The sequence below is a fragment of the Prunus mume genome, linkage group LG5, assembly GCF_029339155.1.
Source record: "Prunus mume cultivar Tortuosa linkage group LG5, ASM2933915v1, whole genome shotgun sequence".
NCBI classification, from domain to species: Eukaryota; Viridiplantae; Streptophyta; class Magnoliopsida; order Rosales; family Rosaceae; genus Prunus; species Prunus mume.
The window spans coordinates 29,621,689-29,638,637 of NC_142702.1; the positions used below are offsets into that span (position 1 = coordinate 29,621,689).

Genomic DNA, 16,949 nt, shown 5'->3' on the forward strand with positions numbered 1-16,949 from the left:
CATAATATCCTGTGAAAAATTAAGCAATTCCAACTCCTAAATAACGCAGTATAAGACTACTTTTTATAAATAATTTTAAAAAATAAAAATAAATTCCATAGGCCAAATTTTATAGCCTTTATATGCTCGGGGATGGTAGAATGAGTAATTTTAATGTGATTAAATTTGTCAGCTACACAACACCATGACCTTGTGCTTCTCATCACGCAGCTACAAAAACATAATACCATAAACCTACGATCTCTCTCATCCCACCTCAACTCTGTTGCGACCGGAGACAATTGCTTGGGTTGTCACAGCACCACTCAGCAGCATTGCGTTCTTAAATCAGCCCCTGTCGCTGCAGATCAGTATACGTCTTCTTATTGTAGATGTTACCCTCTCTGTCTTCATACTCTTCTTCAAGATCTGGGCGCCACTTATTCACACCTTGCCGTGCTTGTATCCTCTTCCACAGTTCTTTTGCTTCCTCAATTGATGTGATCTCATTGAAGTTCTTGGTGTTTGGTATGCCGAGGCAACGCATCCCGTGTTGGTGGCGCCATTCCTTGAAATGTCTCTCAAAAGCTCTACGCCCCCAGTAACTGTAATTCCCACATATCTCACACTTGTATTCCTGACCAAGACCATGAAGCTTATACAGCCAGTATGGAATGGGTTTCCCATCCCAACCCATCGGCAATTTGAGTGGATTGTAAATCTGCTGCTCATCATCATCACTTTCAGTATCGGCCTGTGTCTCTTCCTGCTTGGAGTCAAACCCAATCAAGCATTTGTTAAAAACCACTACAAACTTGAAGACTTGTCAGATATAAGTATATGATTTCAGCATGTTTATTGAGGGCTCAATTTATTACCTCTTCGCGTTCTGCTTCAATTTCTTCATATGTCAAAGCCTGTTTCTTCACAATGTTGTCTTTCGTTCGTTCAATAGCCTGCAAAATTCCGCAGATAATTTTTTTGTAAATGTTCACTGGTATTCAAACTTCAACAATTTCAATGAAAAGCGGTAATTAAATGCAGACGACAGACATAAACAACATAGGATACTAGAAAATTAGGTAGCATATGCCAACCTCATTCAGTAAATCGCATAGTTTTTTCACTTTGGCCTCCAATAAAGCAATTTCTTTTGAATTGTCAACTTCTTGTGAAGCTGCAGCAGCCCCATTCTGTACTGAACCTCGCGAACCCTTGGCAAAATGTTTCCTGTCCAACTTTTCCAGAGGTGTGTCCTGCGTAAATAAACAAAGAGATTAAGTAATATGTCGCATGAAAATTTTAATTTTTTAAAGTGAAAAGGATATCCCATTATCAGACAGATTTCAATAAGGATTCAAATTTGTTAATAATACACCATATGTATAGGCTGTGATGCAATGATTTGAAATGGAAATCTAACACTTAAATACTGTATAGTATCAAGAGTTTTCCAAGGCATCCTGATTTCTGGCCAATTTAGTAGTTTTATTTATGCCCATTAAAATAAAAATAAAAAGCAAGCAATTTTAGGACATTTCAAATAGTTCCAATTGCAAATACTGCCCAGAATACTGATTAAGAAACTAGAGCACAGAGAACATACATGTACATTTCAAATAGGCTACTTTTTAAAATAAATAAAAACAGAAGTTGCAGAACAATCACCTTTGTAAGGAAAAGCCTCTCTGCACGCTGCTGAACAGTGCCACCTGTCTTCAGTCCTAATGAAGCTAGTGCCTGGAAGTAAATTAAAGAAATGAGCTAACAAAAATTTCCTTTTCATTTTACATGAGAGAGGGAAAGAGAGAGGGTGTGAACTTAAGACTTGTATTGAACTTAAGATTGAACTCAGCTTATACTGCTATACAAAGCAAACTCTTTATTTTTTGGGTGGCATTAAACTCTCTCAAATTCTTCAATTCCATATGCATCTAACAACATTAATTGATGACACGGATTTTCAATTCATTTTAGAAATACAGACAAAAGACCGCACAATAACTATTCAATTTTGAGATTTCTAAAACGAAAAAACAAGGCAATCCCCATTCCCAAACAAGTTAACTTCCTCTCCACTTTTCACATTCCCTTCTATTTCTATCCCCCACTCTAATACTAAACCACTTCCTATTCAATAACAAGTTAATTTTGGGCTTTGAACAATTATACAATATTTTTGAAAATAACTTTTTACCTCAAGTTGTGTGAACTTAAGGTCTAATTTTTGGCCAATAACTTCTCTTTAAGTTGTAAATATCACCCTTACCTCCTTTAGCTTTTCAGGACCCACTTCCATCAGTTCTTCCACCGTGGTATAAAAATCAAGATCGATCAAAGTAAGCTGATCTTGAAGATGCCCATTTTCTTGCTTCTCATTTTCCCATTCTTTTACCTTGCCATCTGCCCATTGCTCTTCAAATTCAGTTTCAACCTGCCAAAAAATCACCAAACTTCAAAATTCCAAATCTAAGAATACTCAGGCTCATCCTGATAGAATCCAGAGAATGAATCATGCCTAGATGTATTTGCAATAGCCCTTTCAAGACAGAGAGCTTGAAGTTCACAAATACAAACGTAACCATGAGAAATTGGTTCTCAAATTATATATCTTCCTGAAATATATATGCATATACATTGTTAAAGGCCATACATAGCATGACTTACTACTATACCCAATTATGATTCAAGCCTTTCAATCATTAAAATGGTAGCAAAGAACATTCAATTGCACAACTTATAATTATCTCCTTCAAATTTAAGGTATAGCACTAGTGAATTATAGCATTCTAACCCCAGAAAAGTCATAACCGGAAACTATAAAAAATACTACAAATATATATTTCTGATTCACTTTGTATATGAAACAGGACTAAAAATAAAGTTCTTACATGAAAATAATCCAAGTAAAGAAGATAGGATTGAAATGAACCTTTGAAAATATTCTATCAAGATCTTGCAAGGGCTCTGTCCGCTGGAAAAAATACATCAGATAAGCAAGTAGATTTTCCATGTATTCGCTGTACTGCCTGAAGAAACTAAAACAAACTCATTCCCAAATTCATGTAATAAATTAAAGCAGCAGCAAAAGAAAATAACACAACACTTCACCTTGACAACTTCAGTTTGAGTTTGCGAGGAATCTTTTGTGGTTGTGAAAAAACATCAAGGTAAGCAGAATATTCAATAGGTTCCCCAAATTTAGAATTGATATACTGGTTGTACAATTCATGCAAGTCGAGGTACCGTCCAAAAGCTTCCTACAAACAAGACAAAACTTAAAAAATTTAATCATAGGACAGGAAGAATGTATGTGACAAACTAAGTAGTGTTTACAAAGTGACAAATGCAATAACCTCAAAACATCAAGATAATACCCAGATATAACTAGCTCTGAATTATTTGACTAACTATGCATGCAATTAGTGTTAGAAAACAAAATAACAATGAAGTAGCATTTTACTGGTAATCAATATTGCCAAATCTTGCGTGTAAGGGAAAATAATTGAAGCAATGTAAGTTTAGTTGTCTGTGTAACCTCAAGCATTCTTTACACAAGCATGCATACAAACAGAGAGAGAGAGAGAGAGAGAGAGAGAGACCTCTCCGCTGAACTCAATTTGAGGTTCCTCCTTAAGCAGTGCCTCTTCTTCCTCATTAGCATCAACAACACGTGCAGCTGGATGCTTTCGATGATACTCACGGATCTGCACATTGGGCAAACATTCTATCAAGAATCTTACAATACATGCAGTATCACCAACTAAATGATAAACTACATAATTTCTCAAACTTGTCGTTTTGGGTTTCTCAAACTATATTTTAGAATTTCAGAAGTCAGAGCGCACACTCAGACACAAAAATACAGATTTTGACAAAAGCCTCTACCATGACGGAGCAACCACGAGGCTTTGATGAATAAACTTTCAACATTTAAAAATCTCAAATTAGAAAACGACATACTATAACTTCTTTGAATTTCAACTCTAAAAACAAAAACAAAAAACAGAAAGAAAGAAAGAAATACCTCTTTCAATCTATCATAAAATGCACTGAAAACGTTGATGCCAGTGGCAGTCTGGCCTCCAAGAGCGGCAATCTCATCCTTCCTCGCATTATCTTTATCTTCATAGATCTCAATCTGAAATTAAACACACAATAACAAACAATTCATACTCGAAAGCATAAGCATAAACCCTAGGGTTTCCACAAATACAAACAGACCTAGAATTCACATTCCTTGCATTCAAAGATAGAAGATTGCAGTAGCGGGAGTAAGAGAACAATACGTACGAGTCTTTCGGTGGTGGAGGAGATGGTATCGATCATGTGGCGGACACGGTGGCCCTGATACAAGCGGTCCTTGCTGGAAGGCGGCTCGTTCTGGAAGTCCTTCACTATCAGCCGCTCGAGCCGCTCCACCTCCTCGTGACCGGCACGTGTCACCTCCAGTAGCGTCGACGACATCTCCGGCCAACTTCCACTTGGGAGGAGCTACGGCTTCTCTCTTTGCGCTCTTGCTCTGTCTTTGTATGGACGAAGCAAAAACCCCAAAATACCAATTTTTTTCCTTTCTGAAGTGAAAGACGCCGTCTAGAATAACGTGTTATGCTTTTTTATAGTGACGAAAAAAAAAAGCGGTGAAGTTAAAAATACTAAGGCGACGTGTTTCTTTACTATTGGTTAAGTTTTTCCTGCCACCTGGTCATTCAAAAAAGATTTTCTTTTTAATAAAAATGCGATTTTTTTCTCATTTTCTGCCGGAGCATGTAGGCCTGTACTGTAGGCTGTAAATTTCTCAAAGCCGTTGAAAATTGAAGAGAGCGAGAGTAAGAGCAAGAGACAGAGATCGGTTAATTTGTCAAAAATGTGGGCGAAGCTCAACCAATCTATGCTAGAGGGTAATGAGGAGGGAGGAGAGGGCTTCTTGGATGAAGAATCTGACGGCTTTTGTGCTCTCTCTGCTACTCAGGTTCTATAGCAAAGGAAGTTTCAATTTTTAGTTGTGAAATATGTGTTTTTGCTATGTTCTCTTTGTTTTTAGCTTCACATAGTTTTTGGGTGTGTGGGTTTTTAATTTACCAGAGAATGTACGGGTTTGCAGCTTGTTTGTTGGCTGGTCTGGTTTGTATGTTCCTGGTATGAGAATTCTTACCCCTCTAGATAACTTTTATTCGAATGCTTTTCTTATGGATTACTGAGTTATGATTTCAATTTGTATTATTCTGTTTGCAGCTATCTTTCTTTACATAAACGCATGATTTTCCGTGAAATTGATTCAGTTTGAGAGTGGTGGACGCAATGTGTAGTTGTATATGTCCATTCACCATATTGGCCTTTTGCTGATGGAAAGTATTTAGCTTCCTTTAACATGCAAACCAAGAAAAAAAGGAAAGATAAAAGGGATATTTGCACTGTTGCACATTCATGTATTGTATCTTCATCTTTTACATGAATGTTCCTGACAAGGAAAGAGGGGTGTGTTAATGGCGAAGGAATTATGTGATTTTAAACTTTGAGGTATTGGAGAGATTACCTTTTCAAACTCTTTTCTGCTTTCCCTTCATCAGCTAAGCTAATTTCAACTTTATGTATTATGCCTAAGGAAACTTTCTGTTTGCATTTCATAACTGGATAAATGAATTCAGTCAATAACAGAGAACTGCAACATAATTATGAGAAAAGTAAAGTTCTTTTGGTCAAGATAATTTGTACAGATAATTTTTTGATATTTCGTTGCAGCATTTTCTTATAACTTTTGCTTCTTGGCAGTCATTGATTGTCTTTGCTAAACCCATCAAATTTGCCGTTTTGTTCACCTTTGGCAATTTGTTGGCAGTTGGAAGGTAGGTCCAAAATGAGTTCTCAACATCAAATACTTGAGCCACATAAATTGGTGTGTGATGGCATTATATCTACTGAAATTCCTCAAACTTGTTGAATATACCTCTTTTTTTCTCATGCAAGTTTCTCTGATTGAGTTTAACCAAAATTCATCAAGGTCATTCAGATGCTAACCTGTATTCCTGTTTGGCAGCACAGCCTTCCTCTTTGGCCCTGGACAACAAATGAGAATGATGTTTGATTCTGTCCGAGTGTATGCAACAGCTATTTACCTTGGATGTGTTGTTATAGCACTCATCTGTGCTCTCTGGGTTAGTATGAAATCCTTATATATTATGAAGAAAGTTTGATCATATAGCTGCAACTTTGGAAAGTTCTTGGGGTCTGATTCTCAGTAATCTGTGAGCCCAAACGTGTCCTGATTAGACACTTTGTATGTATAAAATATCAGCATGTGTTTCTGTATGATCATAATGATACTGTCAAGGTTAAAAAGTTTAAATACCTGAGAATTGGAACATGGTGATCATGTCGATAACTTTTTCTGGTTTTCAACTTCTTGTCTTTACAGCCTCCACTTTCTGGCTCGTGTTCAGTTTACATGTCAATGTATCAGTGTACATGATTATTGATTCCTTCCAAATAAATGTTGATCTATTATATTGAATTGAAACCTTGACATTTCCTTTTTCATCGTGCAGATCCATAGCAAGATTTTAACAATAATTGCAATCATATGTGAGGTCTGCGCCCTTATTTGGTAAGTTTCCCTTTCATGTTCACCTATCTCACTAAATTTGCCACTTCAGAGAAAATGCAGAAGGGCATGCACCCTGTGCCCCATCCGAGTCAAGTGTCAAACTATTCTAAGAAAAAATATTATTTGTACTTCATGTTATGGAAGCTAAAAGTTCATCTGAGCTACATTCCTTTTTGCTCGAACTGTTTCATGGTATGGAAGCTAAACATTACTTGGGCAACTTATATGATCTGAACTGTTTCAGGTACAGTTTGAGCTACATTCCTTTTGCTCGAAGAATTGTTTCGAATTTGATGATTCGTTTATTCGACACTGAGCTTTAGATGATGCAATTATAAACAGTTCAGGGTTAAGAGTCTTGAAATTTTGTGATCCGGGTTTGATCTCTTTTCCATTATTTGTTCAGTTTTCTGTTGGCATAACAGTTACGGGAGTTGGGTTTATTGGGCTTGTGATTGTTTTAAACCTTATGAGAACAAGTAATTGTATATTCCTTGGTTTCATATTCCAATTTCAACTTCTTTTCTCGTTGATTTTGCATGCCTCTTTGTTGTGCAAATTTTTAAATTTATAGAACAAGGGCCTCATAGAGACCGACCCAAATATAAGTCCCATCGCAGACAACAGATATAAAATGGACAATCTAATGAAGCCCAATTAATTGTTAGATCGAACAAAAGAATATCTCACTTCACTTGCTTGCTTGCCAATGCCAAGCCATAGCATTCTGAAAAAATGTACAAAGTTGGTATGCGCCGTCACTCCTAGAACCAAAGAATTTAAGGCTTGAAATGTATAAATGGCAGATGTGAGCTGAACACCATGTGAAATACATACCCAACGACCTTAAGAACAGCTACCTACCACATAAAGAATGTGTTTTAACTACCAAACTGATATTTCCCCAGTCGATGGAGCCTTCTTGAATTGAATTACCATCATCTACCAAACTGTATTAATGTGATTTTCTTTTTCTCGGTGTCTTGGAATGTGCAACAAAAAGAGAAACAAAAAACAGCCCCATCTTGGCATCAGATGTGGACTAGGGGATGGCTAAGCTTTGCTTGCAACATGAGCTCAATGAACACTTTGAACTTTTACCCTCTTTCTGATGAGCAACAAATTCTTCATTATGTATGATTTTGGGGACTATCAGAAACTTTGAAGTGAGCCTAGAAGAAGCCTTGTGCAATAATGGATTTCTGTTGGTCCAAAGTTACCCTACTTTTAGCAGCCAGCCTCCTTTTAATTCCAGCCCCAGAAGAAAACAGGAGAATCTGAACTGCTCAGGATGGTTGGTACATGTTTAATGGTATATGAAAATGTGAAGAACAAGGATCTGATTTCAACATCACAATATTAATAACACATATCATCCCAAAACTCCAAATAACCTCCTTTTGCAGACTTCCTTCTTCTGCTCATTAAAGGGAGGATTAATTTCACTTATTTTAAAGAAAAAAGTTGCTTTTGACCCATCAAAAGCTAAAAGCAAGAGGGAAACATCAAGTTAAATAAGCTAAATGGGAATTTACTAAATTAATTATGGGTAATTGGGTTGGTGGGAATAGTTAGTCATCCTCCTCATGATTCATGGTGGTGACCTTATTATAATTTTATATATTAATTATGATTAGGAGGAAGGAACATTAATCCATCAGATCCTCCTAATTAAATAGTTTTCATCTACCTACCCACTCATAGTGCATGGTCCATCAACTAGCACAGTACCCAAACCTACCACCATCTAGTATCTACCCATTGGAGAGCCATGAGAAGAGCCGCCACCACCAAAACCACCGTAGCTAGCTCTAGCTGGATTCATTATTGCTGCTGTCGCAAATTATTTATGCATTACTTGGCTTAGTCTCAATCAAAGAATTCACAACTTTTTTCGGTGGACGAGTTGATCTTGACTGAAGCTTTTTTTTTTTTTCTTCTTTCTTAATAGACTCAAGCAAGTTTAAAGTACACAGATTAATTATATATCAAGCATGTTAATCATTAATTAAAGAAGCTTCTTTTGAAACTTGCTTGCACCCAAAGCTATTATAATCTGAGGTTACTAGTGTGCTTGTCTCGGATTCGGTATCACATATAGAAAGAGAGAGAGAGAGAGAGAGTGCATTTTCATTTCTTAATGGACAATCTTCACTTTGCAAATCTCGAAAAAGCATTTAATTAGAATGCAAATTACAATTATATATACAATACAACCAACTATTTGACCATGAGAAAAACGCAGGCCATGCCACTACAGAATTAATACCGGGCCCTGCAGGCAGCAAGTAAATGGTCCTTTTCCCTTTGAAGTTTCATTTCAGCTATTGGATGCTATCTGACCAACAACCAAAAAATAAAAATAAAAATAAAGCTATTGGATGTTCATGTACCAATAACAATGATTAGTGGCAGAGTCAGAATTTCACATTAGAATGGATCTTTATAAAACTTGTCTTCTTTTCATAATTATCATGAATTTCATATTTTAAATCGGTTAAATACTAATTTCATCATCTACACTATTGAAAACTTAAAAATTAATAATTTATATTCCAACATAGAAAAGAAATAGAAAAATAAAGAGTTCATAAAACGCAATATTAAAGTACCCAACTTATACATAAAAAAAATATGAGGCAAATAAAAAATTCACAAAGCTTAAACAAAAGAGGAAGAGAAAGAAAGGTTAAAACTTTAGGAATTTTTAGTGCAAATTTCATAAACTAACCTAGAAGATTTAAGGAAGATGAGTAGAAGAAATATCAAGAAAATTGATGGTTAATTTGTAGACCAAAATAATCTAATATATTATTTTATTTTAAGGGTAGAGAATGCGGGAACCTCCTTAATTGTCTCCACATTTTTTTCTTCTTTCAATTTTGGGTTTTTTTTTCCTTGTTTATGCCCAGTGTTTTCTTTTTGGTTAAATAATTCAAGCCACTAGGCAAAACACTTATTGGGGTAAGCATTATATTATGGCCAAAAATAATAAAACTAGTGTCAAAAACGTTACATACGGACTCTAATTTGAATTATGATATTAATAAATATAAAGCATGTTTTCCAAACCCTGAACAAAATTACGTGTTTAAGTTTTTCTTGTTTTTGTTGAAGTAGGTATTTAATATGAGAAGATTAAAACCTCACTCAACCACAAGCTCGACACCACAGCGACAGCTCTGTGAGCAAGAAGTTGCAATTTTTCTTTCGAATGTTGGATTCATCAAAGTTAGCATTGACTCTTGGAATCTATGAAGGAGTAGTGAGCATGAGGAAAAGACTCCTCAACTACTCAAACGGCCACTTACCCCCCCAAACAAAAACAAAAACAAAAAAACCACTCAAACGGCCAAATCTCATTACTTTTCTAAATTTTGACCAAATTAATGCTCGTTTTAAATACTTCCATAGGTATGATTTGCAACACGTCTCAAGACTTTCTTTTAAAAAAATAAAAATTATTAACACTCTAAAATAGTTGTCTAATACTTTTATTTAGTGCTAATAGTTTCATAGCTTACTGGTAAGAGTAGTCTCGTGTTCGAAACCCCAACCATACAACCATACAGACACAGACTCAGTCACACACTGCGTATGCAAACTAATTCTGATGTGTGCAACTGTGGATTTCATGTAAAATACAAAACCAACGCCAACTGCTACGAGAAGCCGCATCTCTAATATTCAATTGTGCATTATAACCAATTAAAAAGTCCCCAAATCAAACAAGCAACTCTCTAAAGTCTAAAGTCAGTGTCTGAATTCATGAACATGCCAAGTTGCCTACGGAACCCTGATTAGCTTCATATGAGCGTCATCGCCAAATGAACCTTTTTTTTAATGGAGTTGGCATCAACTTCTTCTTCTCTTTTTCAGAGAAATGCATGCCCATGTGTAAGTTGGTTCCCAAACGAATTCAGCTTTGTTCCCTATAGGCTACGACGGATGCACCCAAATATTTGCCTCAACAACACTTTCACCAAAAAAATTGTAAAATCCATGGGACCTCCAATAATGCAGGTTTCCTTATGGGACCCATTAAATTATTAGACACACACATACAGACTCTTCATTAATAACCACCTTCGTCTTCTTCTTCTTCTCCTTCTTAATCATCAATAAGTCAAAACAAAAGTTTACTTATCACTCTATTGCAAACAAAAAAAGGTTGTCTCAATCAGCAATGTTTTCTTCTTTCTCCCAATTGCCTCTCTTTTCCAATGTTAGGTGGTACATGAACAAGTAGCTTTCTATCTCCTTGAGGCCACATATAAAGATTGATATCCATTTTAAACAAGTCGAGTTTGTTTCGTTTCCGTTTGGTTTATGATTTATATAGAAATGCTTCATGCAACTTTTTAAACGACATGATATTTTTGATATCCTTGTCGAAAAAAGAAGAAGAAAATGTGTGATAGGAAACGCATATATATATAAGTAGACATTGAGGGAAACTGGAAAAGACATATCTTATGAGGGAACCACTTGCCCAGCTACTATTATATATATATTTCCATGCCATGCTTGTGAGGCTATATGACAATTACATTTGCTAATCAATGTGCCATGGATTTGTCTCGCATGCAAAGCCATGCCATTAGCGGACAAGCAACTACCCTCATCAATGAACAAGTCCAACAATCCTATTTAAACATTTTGAAATCACATAATCTTAGGCAAATATGCCATTATTAGGATAAAATATGCGGCATACCCTTTTTTTAATACTGTTCAGAAACCTTTTTTTAAGGTGCAGCCATGATTTATTGAGCCTAGCGATTTAAAATATTGGTGCTGAGCTCTGGTCAATTGCATTTGTTTAATGAGAGATCCAACTTTTTCTTGTTCTAATTGCTCCTTGAATATGATGACATGATTACTTTATAATGAGGCGGAGCTTACAAAATATGCTGAGAGAGAAACTTTGCCTTATTTTTTATGTTCCTCTTCCGTCTGTTTATTCGTCGATGAAAGACATGTAACGAATTTCCTTTGCTTGGTTGGCAACTTGGCACTGCCAGGTTTGGTTCCAACAAACTCCACTCCTCAGCTCTCTATCTTGCTTCGGATTTTCCGTAAAACTAATTTTACCATTGGCCAAACTTAGAGCGACTCGTTGGCCAGGGCCCCTTCCTTTCACTCACGTTGAATTGTGTTTTCAATCTACCCATGTTTTCGTTTAAATAAATTAGGTTTGTGTATTGAAATATTGCATTTTGGGGTTTACTGCATTTTCTTAATCAGAAAAGAAAAAATAACAAAACGAAAAAGGAACTAGAGACTGCTACTCTTAGAGCATTTCTAGTCCCAATGCAGCCCGGGCAAGACGTGGGCTCCACCAACCTGAATAAGGTCCAAGGCAAAATTAGTCCGGTCTCTTGCCTGAGGAATTTGACGTCAGCATTGATGCAAGGCTAATGTCATCGCACGAATTTGAATTCTTTTTACCATTAGCACGCTACGTAATGCATTTTCTTATATATATATTTTTTCAAAAGAGGAACTAGGGACTTGCTACTCTTATTGGTTGATAGGTAGTAGGTATCTTTCATATAAGACCAAAGCAAAAGGAAATTTTAAGTTCTTCCTTCGGGGTAGGTGGGACTTTTTCCTTGTTTTTTTTTTTTTTTCCTCCTAAAACCTGGGCACCTGGCTGAATTAGTTATAAACTACTTGTGTTTAAACGCATTTTTACAAGATAAACCTACTGCATTTTCTTTTGGGGGTTTCACTAAAACACCAAAAATGGGAGTTGAAATTATAAAAAAACCCAAGCACTATTTAAACATATAAACACACCCAAAACCCATCATTACACACACTCAAAACTCATTTATAAACACACCCAAAAAGTTGACTTTGGGGTTGATTTTGGGTGTGTTTCTATGTTTAAATAGTGCTTGGGTTTTTTTATAAATACATGTCTAGGATTGAGTTTATTTATAAATTTGTATTTTCTTTTTAGTGAACAGTTTTAGTTGAATATTAATGCCGAACTCTGAAATATACTAAGCCCTACTGAAAAGAATTAGGTGATGACTTAAAACCACGATTTGACTTGTGCGGGACTGGGATCTAATCTAATAAGTTGTTTATTTAAAATAATTGTGGTTGTTAATATTTTGTTTTATTTAGCTTCCTTCCATGAATTGCTAGTAGCCCTTTGTTTTAAAGCTATGCCAACCAACCAATACAAGGGTAAGGCATCATTGTCGTTCCCATTTTCCCAATCAAATTTATGTGTATACCATCAAAGATGACGACAGATGGACATAATACCTTATTTTTATTTATTTATTATTCGTTACAAATAAAAACATTAATATGAGACACTATTAGACTGATTTATTTTTAAATTTTCCAAATTAATTTAAATTTTATATCGATTTATATTTCACCGTTTCTGCAAGGGCATCACCACATCCCGACATTTGATAATATTCTAATTAAGTATGGCTTTAACCAAGGGAGGTTTTCATAGTGCATGGTACAAAATCTGGAGGCCATCAGAAGAAAGCAGCATAAATTATGGATTAAATAATAAAGAATAACAGAGATTAAATAATTGCAATGGAATAAATGTATGATGTATACGATCATGATGCTCCCTCTCTTTAAATTGACTTATTAAACTTTTGATGGTGGGTTCCTTCATTTATTTATTTCATTTTCTAAAAAAGAGATTCCTTCGATTTTTGAGATAATTTACTTACTAATCACGCAAATAAAAACCCCATTAGCATATACCTCGTTTATGAAAACTAAACTATCAATTACCCCAAACCCTAATGTACTTATCATGGACTAATCGTTTACCTCAAAAGGTTTTCTTCACGTGTTTTTCTTTCTTCCTTTTGGTATTCTTCTCCAGACAATGGAAAAGAATCTTATGCTATACAAACCCAAAATCTTAGGCTGATAATTATCTTAATATTTAAAGGAAGAATCTCCCACACATGTGGGTGGCTAATTTACTTGATCATGGAAGTAGATTCTCTCATTTGTTTAAGCCTAATTTGGTTACATCTCCAATATCATATGTGATAACAAAATTATAAGAAAAGTATCACCTTAATTAATTAGTCATAGTCATGTCTAATCAAGTATTAAAAAGACTAATTCAGGTGTTAATTTATTAAGTTCGATTCGGGGCATGGCATTCCGCTGGGTAGAGAAGAGAGCCTTCAAAAATGCCACGGCACTGTCATTGTGGATGTTGGCAAAATGGACCCATTCACAAAAACTATATTTAATGCTACAACAAAGAATCACCCAACCACGTGTTGCTGTGGACCTGCCATGCTCGATCTGTATCATTTTTTAGGAGTTGTGTACGGTGAAGGGTCCTAGACATTAAAAAGCTTTAGAGAATCTCCAAAAGAAATGTCAAATACCAAACATTAAATTTAAATTTGATGGTGATGTAATGATTTGACATCTTATCTGTTTATACTCCACCTGATATGTCAAATTAAATTATTATTTATTACATTTTAGTGTTGAATCATTTTTAATTAACAAGAAAATAAAAAAATATTAAAAAAATATTCATTTGACATCTTGCTTTTGGGATGTCAAAAATAACATCTCAACCTTCAGCCTTCATTCCATCAGCTTTGACATATCGGTTAGAGTGATGTGAGATGTTATTTCTAGTTGTTAAATATCAACGTGGCATGTTTGACACATCGATTGGAGATGCTATTAGATCCATCGATGTTCGATTGTAATAATTAAGCCAAAAATTTGGAAAATCCTTTCCAACTTAGATTTGATATTCATAGTTTAATAAGCAGTAGTAGTGCCTACAGCCATCAATCTGGCGTGAACTTGGCATTTTTGTGCGTATTTATATCTTTTATCACGTAATTTAGTATGAATATTCAAATACGAGTGGTGATGAGCGTGTAAAATAGAAGTTCTATGCATGTTCACTTTTAGTACTCTTTTTAAACCAGAAAAATGAAATGAAGCTTAAGACTAAGTTTGGCTGAAAATCGTTTAGGTTTGTGCTTAGCACACTCCTAATTAGGTAGAGTGGTTGCTTGGTTGGTTGTTTGGTTGAAGCAGTTTAATTGGGTTCCTGTTGCTGTTAAGAATAATAAACAAAAGTAAATAAAAAAGAAACGTGAACTGGAAAGACAAGATGTACGGTTGAATTTTCTGATGAAATTTTATTTTCTCCCGACTCTTTGACTGACAGAAATGACAAGTCACAAAACAAATATTGAACTGGATGGGGCAGTAGGCAGCAGCACTCATTATTATCGAATCCGTCAACGTTCAGCTAGCGTAGCTGTCACTAACACGTGTTCTCCTGCCCCTGTGCACTGTGTTCACTGGACCATCACTACCCAATCAATTTCCATCGCTCTTTTAAGAATAAAATAAAAGAAAAATATTTTTTGCTCCATTATTTTTTTCCCCCCTAAATATTAGGGTCCTAGTAAATTCCTAATTTGGTATTCCATTTCTAACCACAGAGTTTCAATTTTTATACACCATTTATTTTGAAGAAAATAAGGAAATTATCCAAATCTGAGTCACCATGTTTATCTCGACGTGCTATAAATTAATGTACTACCATAAAATGAGTAGATATACACATCATGTACATACAAAGCATATCTTTGTTTTACTCATTTTTCCCTTTCCTCGTTGATAACAACCCACAAAGCATACCATCGTCATTGCTTGAGTAAAGTTTTAGTAGGAATATGACTCATGAGCATAATAATAATATAACACAAACAAATTTGTAGATAAAAACAAAGATTATTATTTAATTAAATATTTATCACGTCAATATTAAACTATATTTTTTATTTTAATAATATTTTTATACTATATTAATTGACCACTTCTCTAATAGAGGTAGGTCTCACTAATGTATTTGAGACATACTTGTATTAAAGATGTGATCAGTCTATGTGATACAAATAATTTATGTTGAAATATTATTTTATGTCGTATTTTATATAATTTATACAACCAATCAAGTGCATTTGAAGTGTTTGTGTTAGATTAAATTTCACGTATATACTACATACGCAATTAAAATCAGAATTTCAGTAGGGTTCGTAAAATTAACAATTCTTCTTAAGAAGAAAAGTCCACATTCAGTGAATGGCCGTAGCATAACTATATCTAGGGGGACAGAAAAGTCCACGTTGCACCTTGACTTTTAACAGTTAATAATCTACCTAAAAACATTTTTTCTTGAAAACTACCAACACAACATAGGGGTTTGGTGACTACAGAATCCCACCTCGTGTTTTTGTTGTTTCCTTAAAAAAAATAAAATTTTACTTAAAGTACCGGAAAAAAAAACAAACAAACGACATACGGACCAAAGTGTCAATTAGGAAAAGCAACGAATCTTTCGAGTTACAGCCTTGGTTGGTTGACGGTAATTTTTTAAACATTTCGGAATTTGCGAGGGTTTTACGGGATTTCAGAATGCATGAAATGAAGACTGCGTTTCACTTAGGGAGGAACAGTTGGGCAACCGTACTTTTCGACATATTTGATACAAAGGAGTCCTTATAATTTAGTTTACGAAAAGTTTATTCAAAATTTCATCATTTACTCCCCTTCTTGGACAGTTGGCTTGACTCTCCTACAACAATCCTTCTTGGCTGATTAGGACATGGGATTAGGTAACGACACGTGAGATGCAAAGACTGCAATGCCACGACGGCTGAGTATGATGAAGAGTAGAGCAAATTTTATTATAATTTTATCTTAAGTGGTAAAAGGTAATTAACAACGAAGTAGCTAATTACGTTTTACCATTAAGAATGCAGGGCAAAGTAGTCAAGGTGAGGTGTAAAGTTTATTTATGCGATGGTGAGGATAAAGTGTTTGCTAAAATATCTCAAATGGACGGGAAAGCATGCAATTCATAGTTCGCGATGCATTTTTTTTTGTTTGCAAATGTATTTTGGAGATTCGAAATATGCCCCATAAGGAAAAATTCACCGATACCTTTGTCCTATAATGGTAGAGTAACTCTGCTGTGAAAAGGTTACCCCATTGTAATGCCTAGCTTTAAAATAAATAATAATAAAATTACTCGTTTAAGTGATATATAAGGTAATTTTTATTTTGATATTTGAGGTAACTTCCAATAATATTGTGAATACAAATCATTATTAATGGATTTCAATATATCATTAAATATATATTTTTTATTTGATTTAATATGAGTATAATTGAAAAATCATATAAACTTTGGTTTCATTTATACTCAAAACAAAAATGAGAAAAGAAATAAAATGATATATCTCTCAGTTATTTTCCCATAATTACAAAACATGAGAAATGAATATTCCATTCTCTATTTCTTCGGAAATAACATGGA

General features: G+C 34.8%; 2 protein-coding genes across 3 annotated transcripts; one reads left to right on the forward strand and one right to left on the reverse strand.

Annotated features, from left to right (window-relative positions):
- Positions 1-41: 41 nt before the first annotated feature.
- On the reverse strand, positions 42-4,570 carry ATO (splicing factor-like protein). Its single transcript, XM_008236514.2, has 10 exons — positions 4,273-4,570; positions 4,007-4,120; positions 3,582-3,686; positions 3,091-3,239; positions 2,912-3,008; positions 2,249-2,413; positions 1,648-1,719; positions 1,077-1,235; positions 858-935; positions 42-745 (listed from the first exon to the last, which is right to left on the reverse strand). The coding sequence occupies exons 1-10, from the start codon at positions 4,444-4,446 to the stop codon at positions 323-325; spliced, it is 1,536 nt and encodes a 511-aa protein (XP_008234736.2). The 5' UTR covers positions 4,447-4,570; the 3' UTR covers positions 42-322.
- A 128-nt stretch (positions 4,571-4,698) lies between these two features.
- LOC103333634 (Got1/Sft2-like vescicle transport protein family) lies at positions 4,699-7,088 on the forward strand. 2 transcript variants are annotated; one of them, XM_008236512.3, is made up of 6 exons: positions 4,700-4,951; positions 5,065-5,118; positions 5,752-5,825; positions 6,017-6,134; positions 6,525-6,583; positions 6,828-7,088. In XM_008236512.3, the coding sequence occupies exons 1-6, from the start codon at positions 4,847-4,849 to the stop codon at positions 6,904-6,906; spliced, it is 489 nt and encodes a 162-aa protein (XP_008234734.1). In that variant the 5' UTR covers positions 4,700-4,846; the 3' UTR covers positions 6,907-7,088. The 2 variants fall into 2 exon arrangements, with proteins under 2 accessions (XP_088909829.1, XP_008234734.1); XM_089053703.1 differs by lacking the exon at positions 5,065-5,118 and having other exon boundaries at positions 4,699-4,951.
- Positions 7,089-16,949: the final 9,861 nt, after the last annotated feature.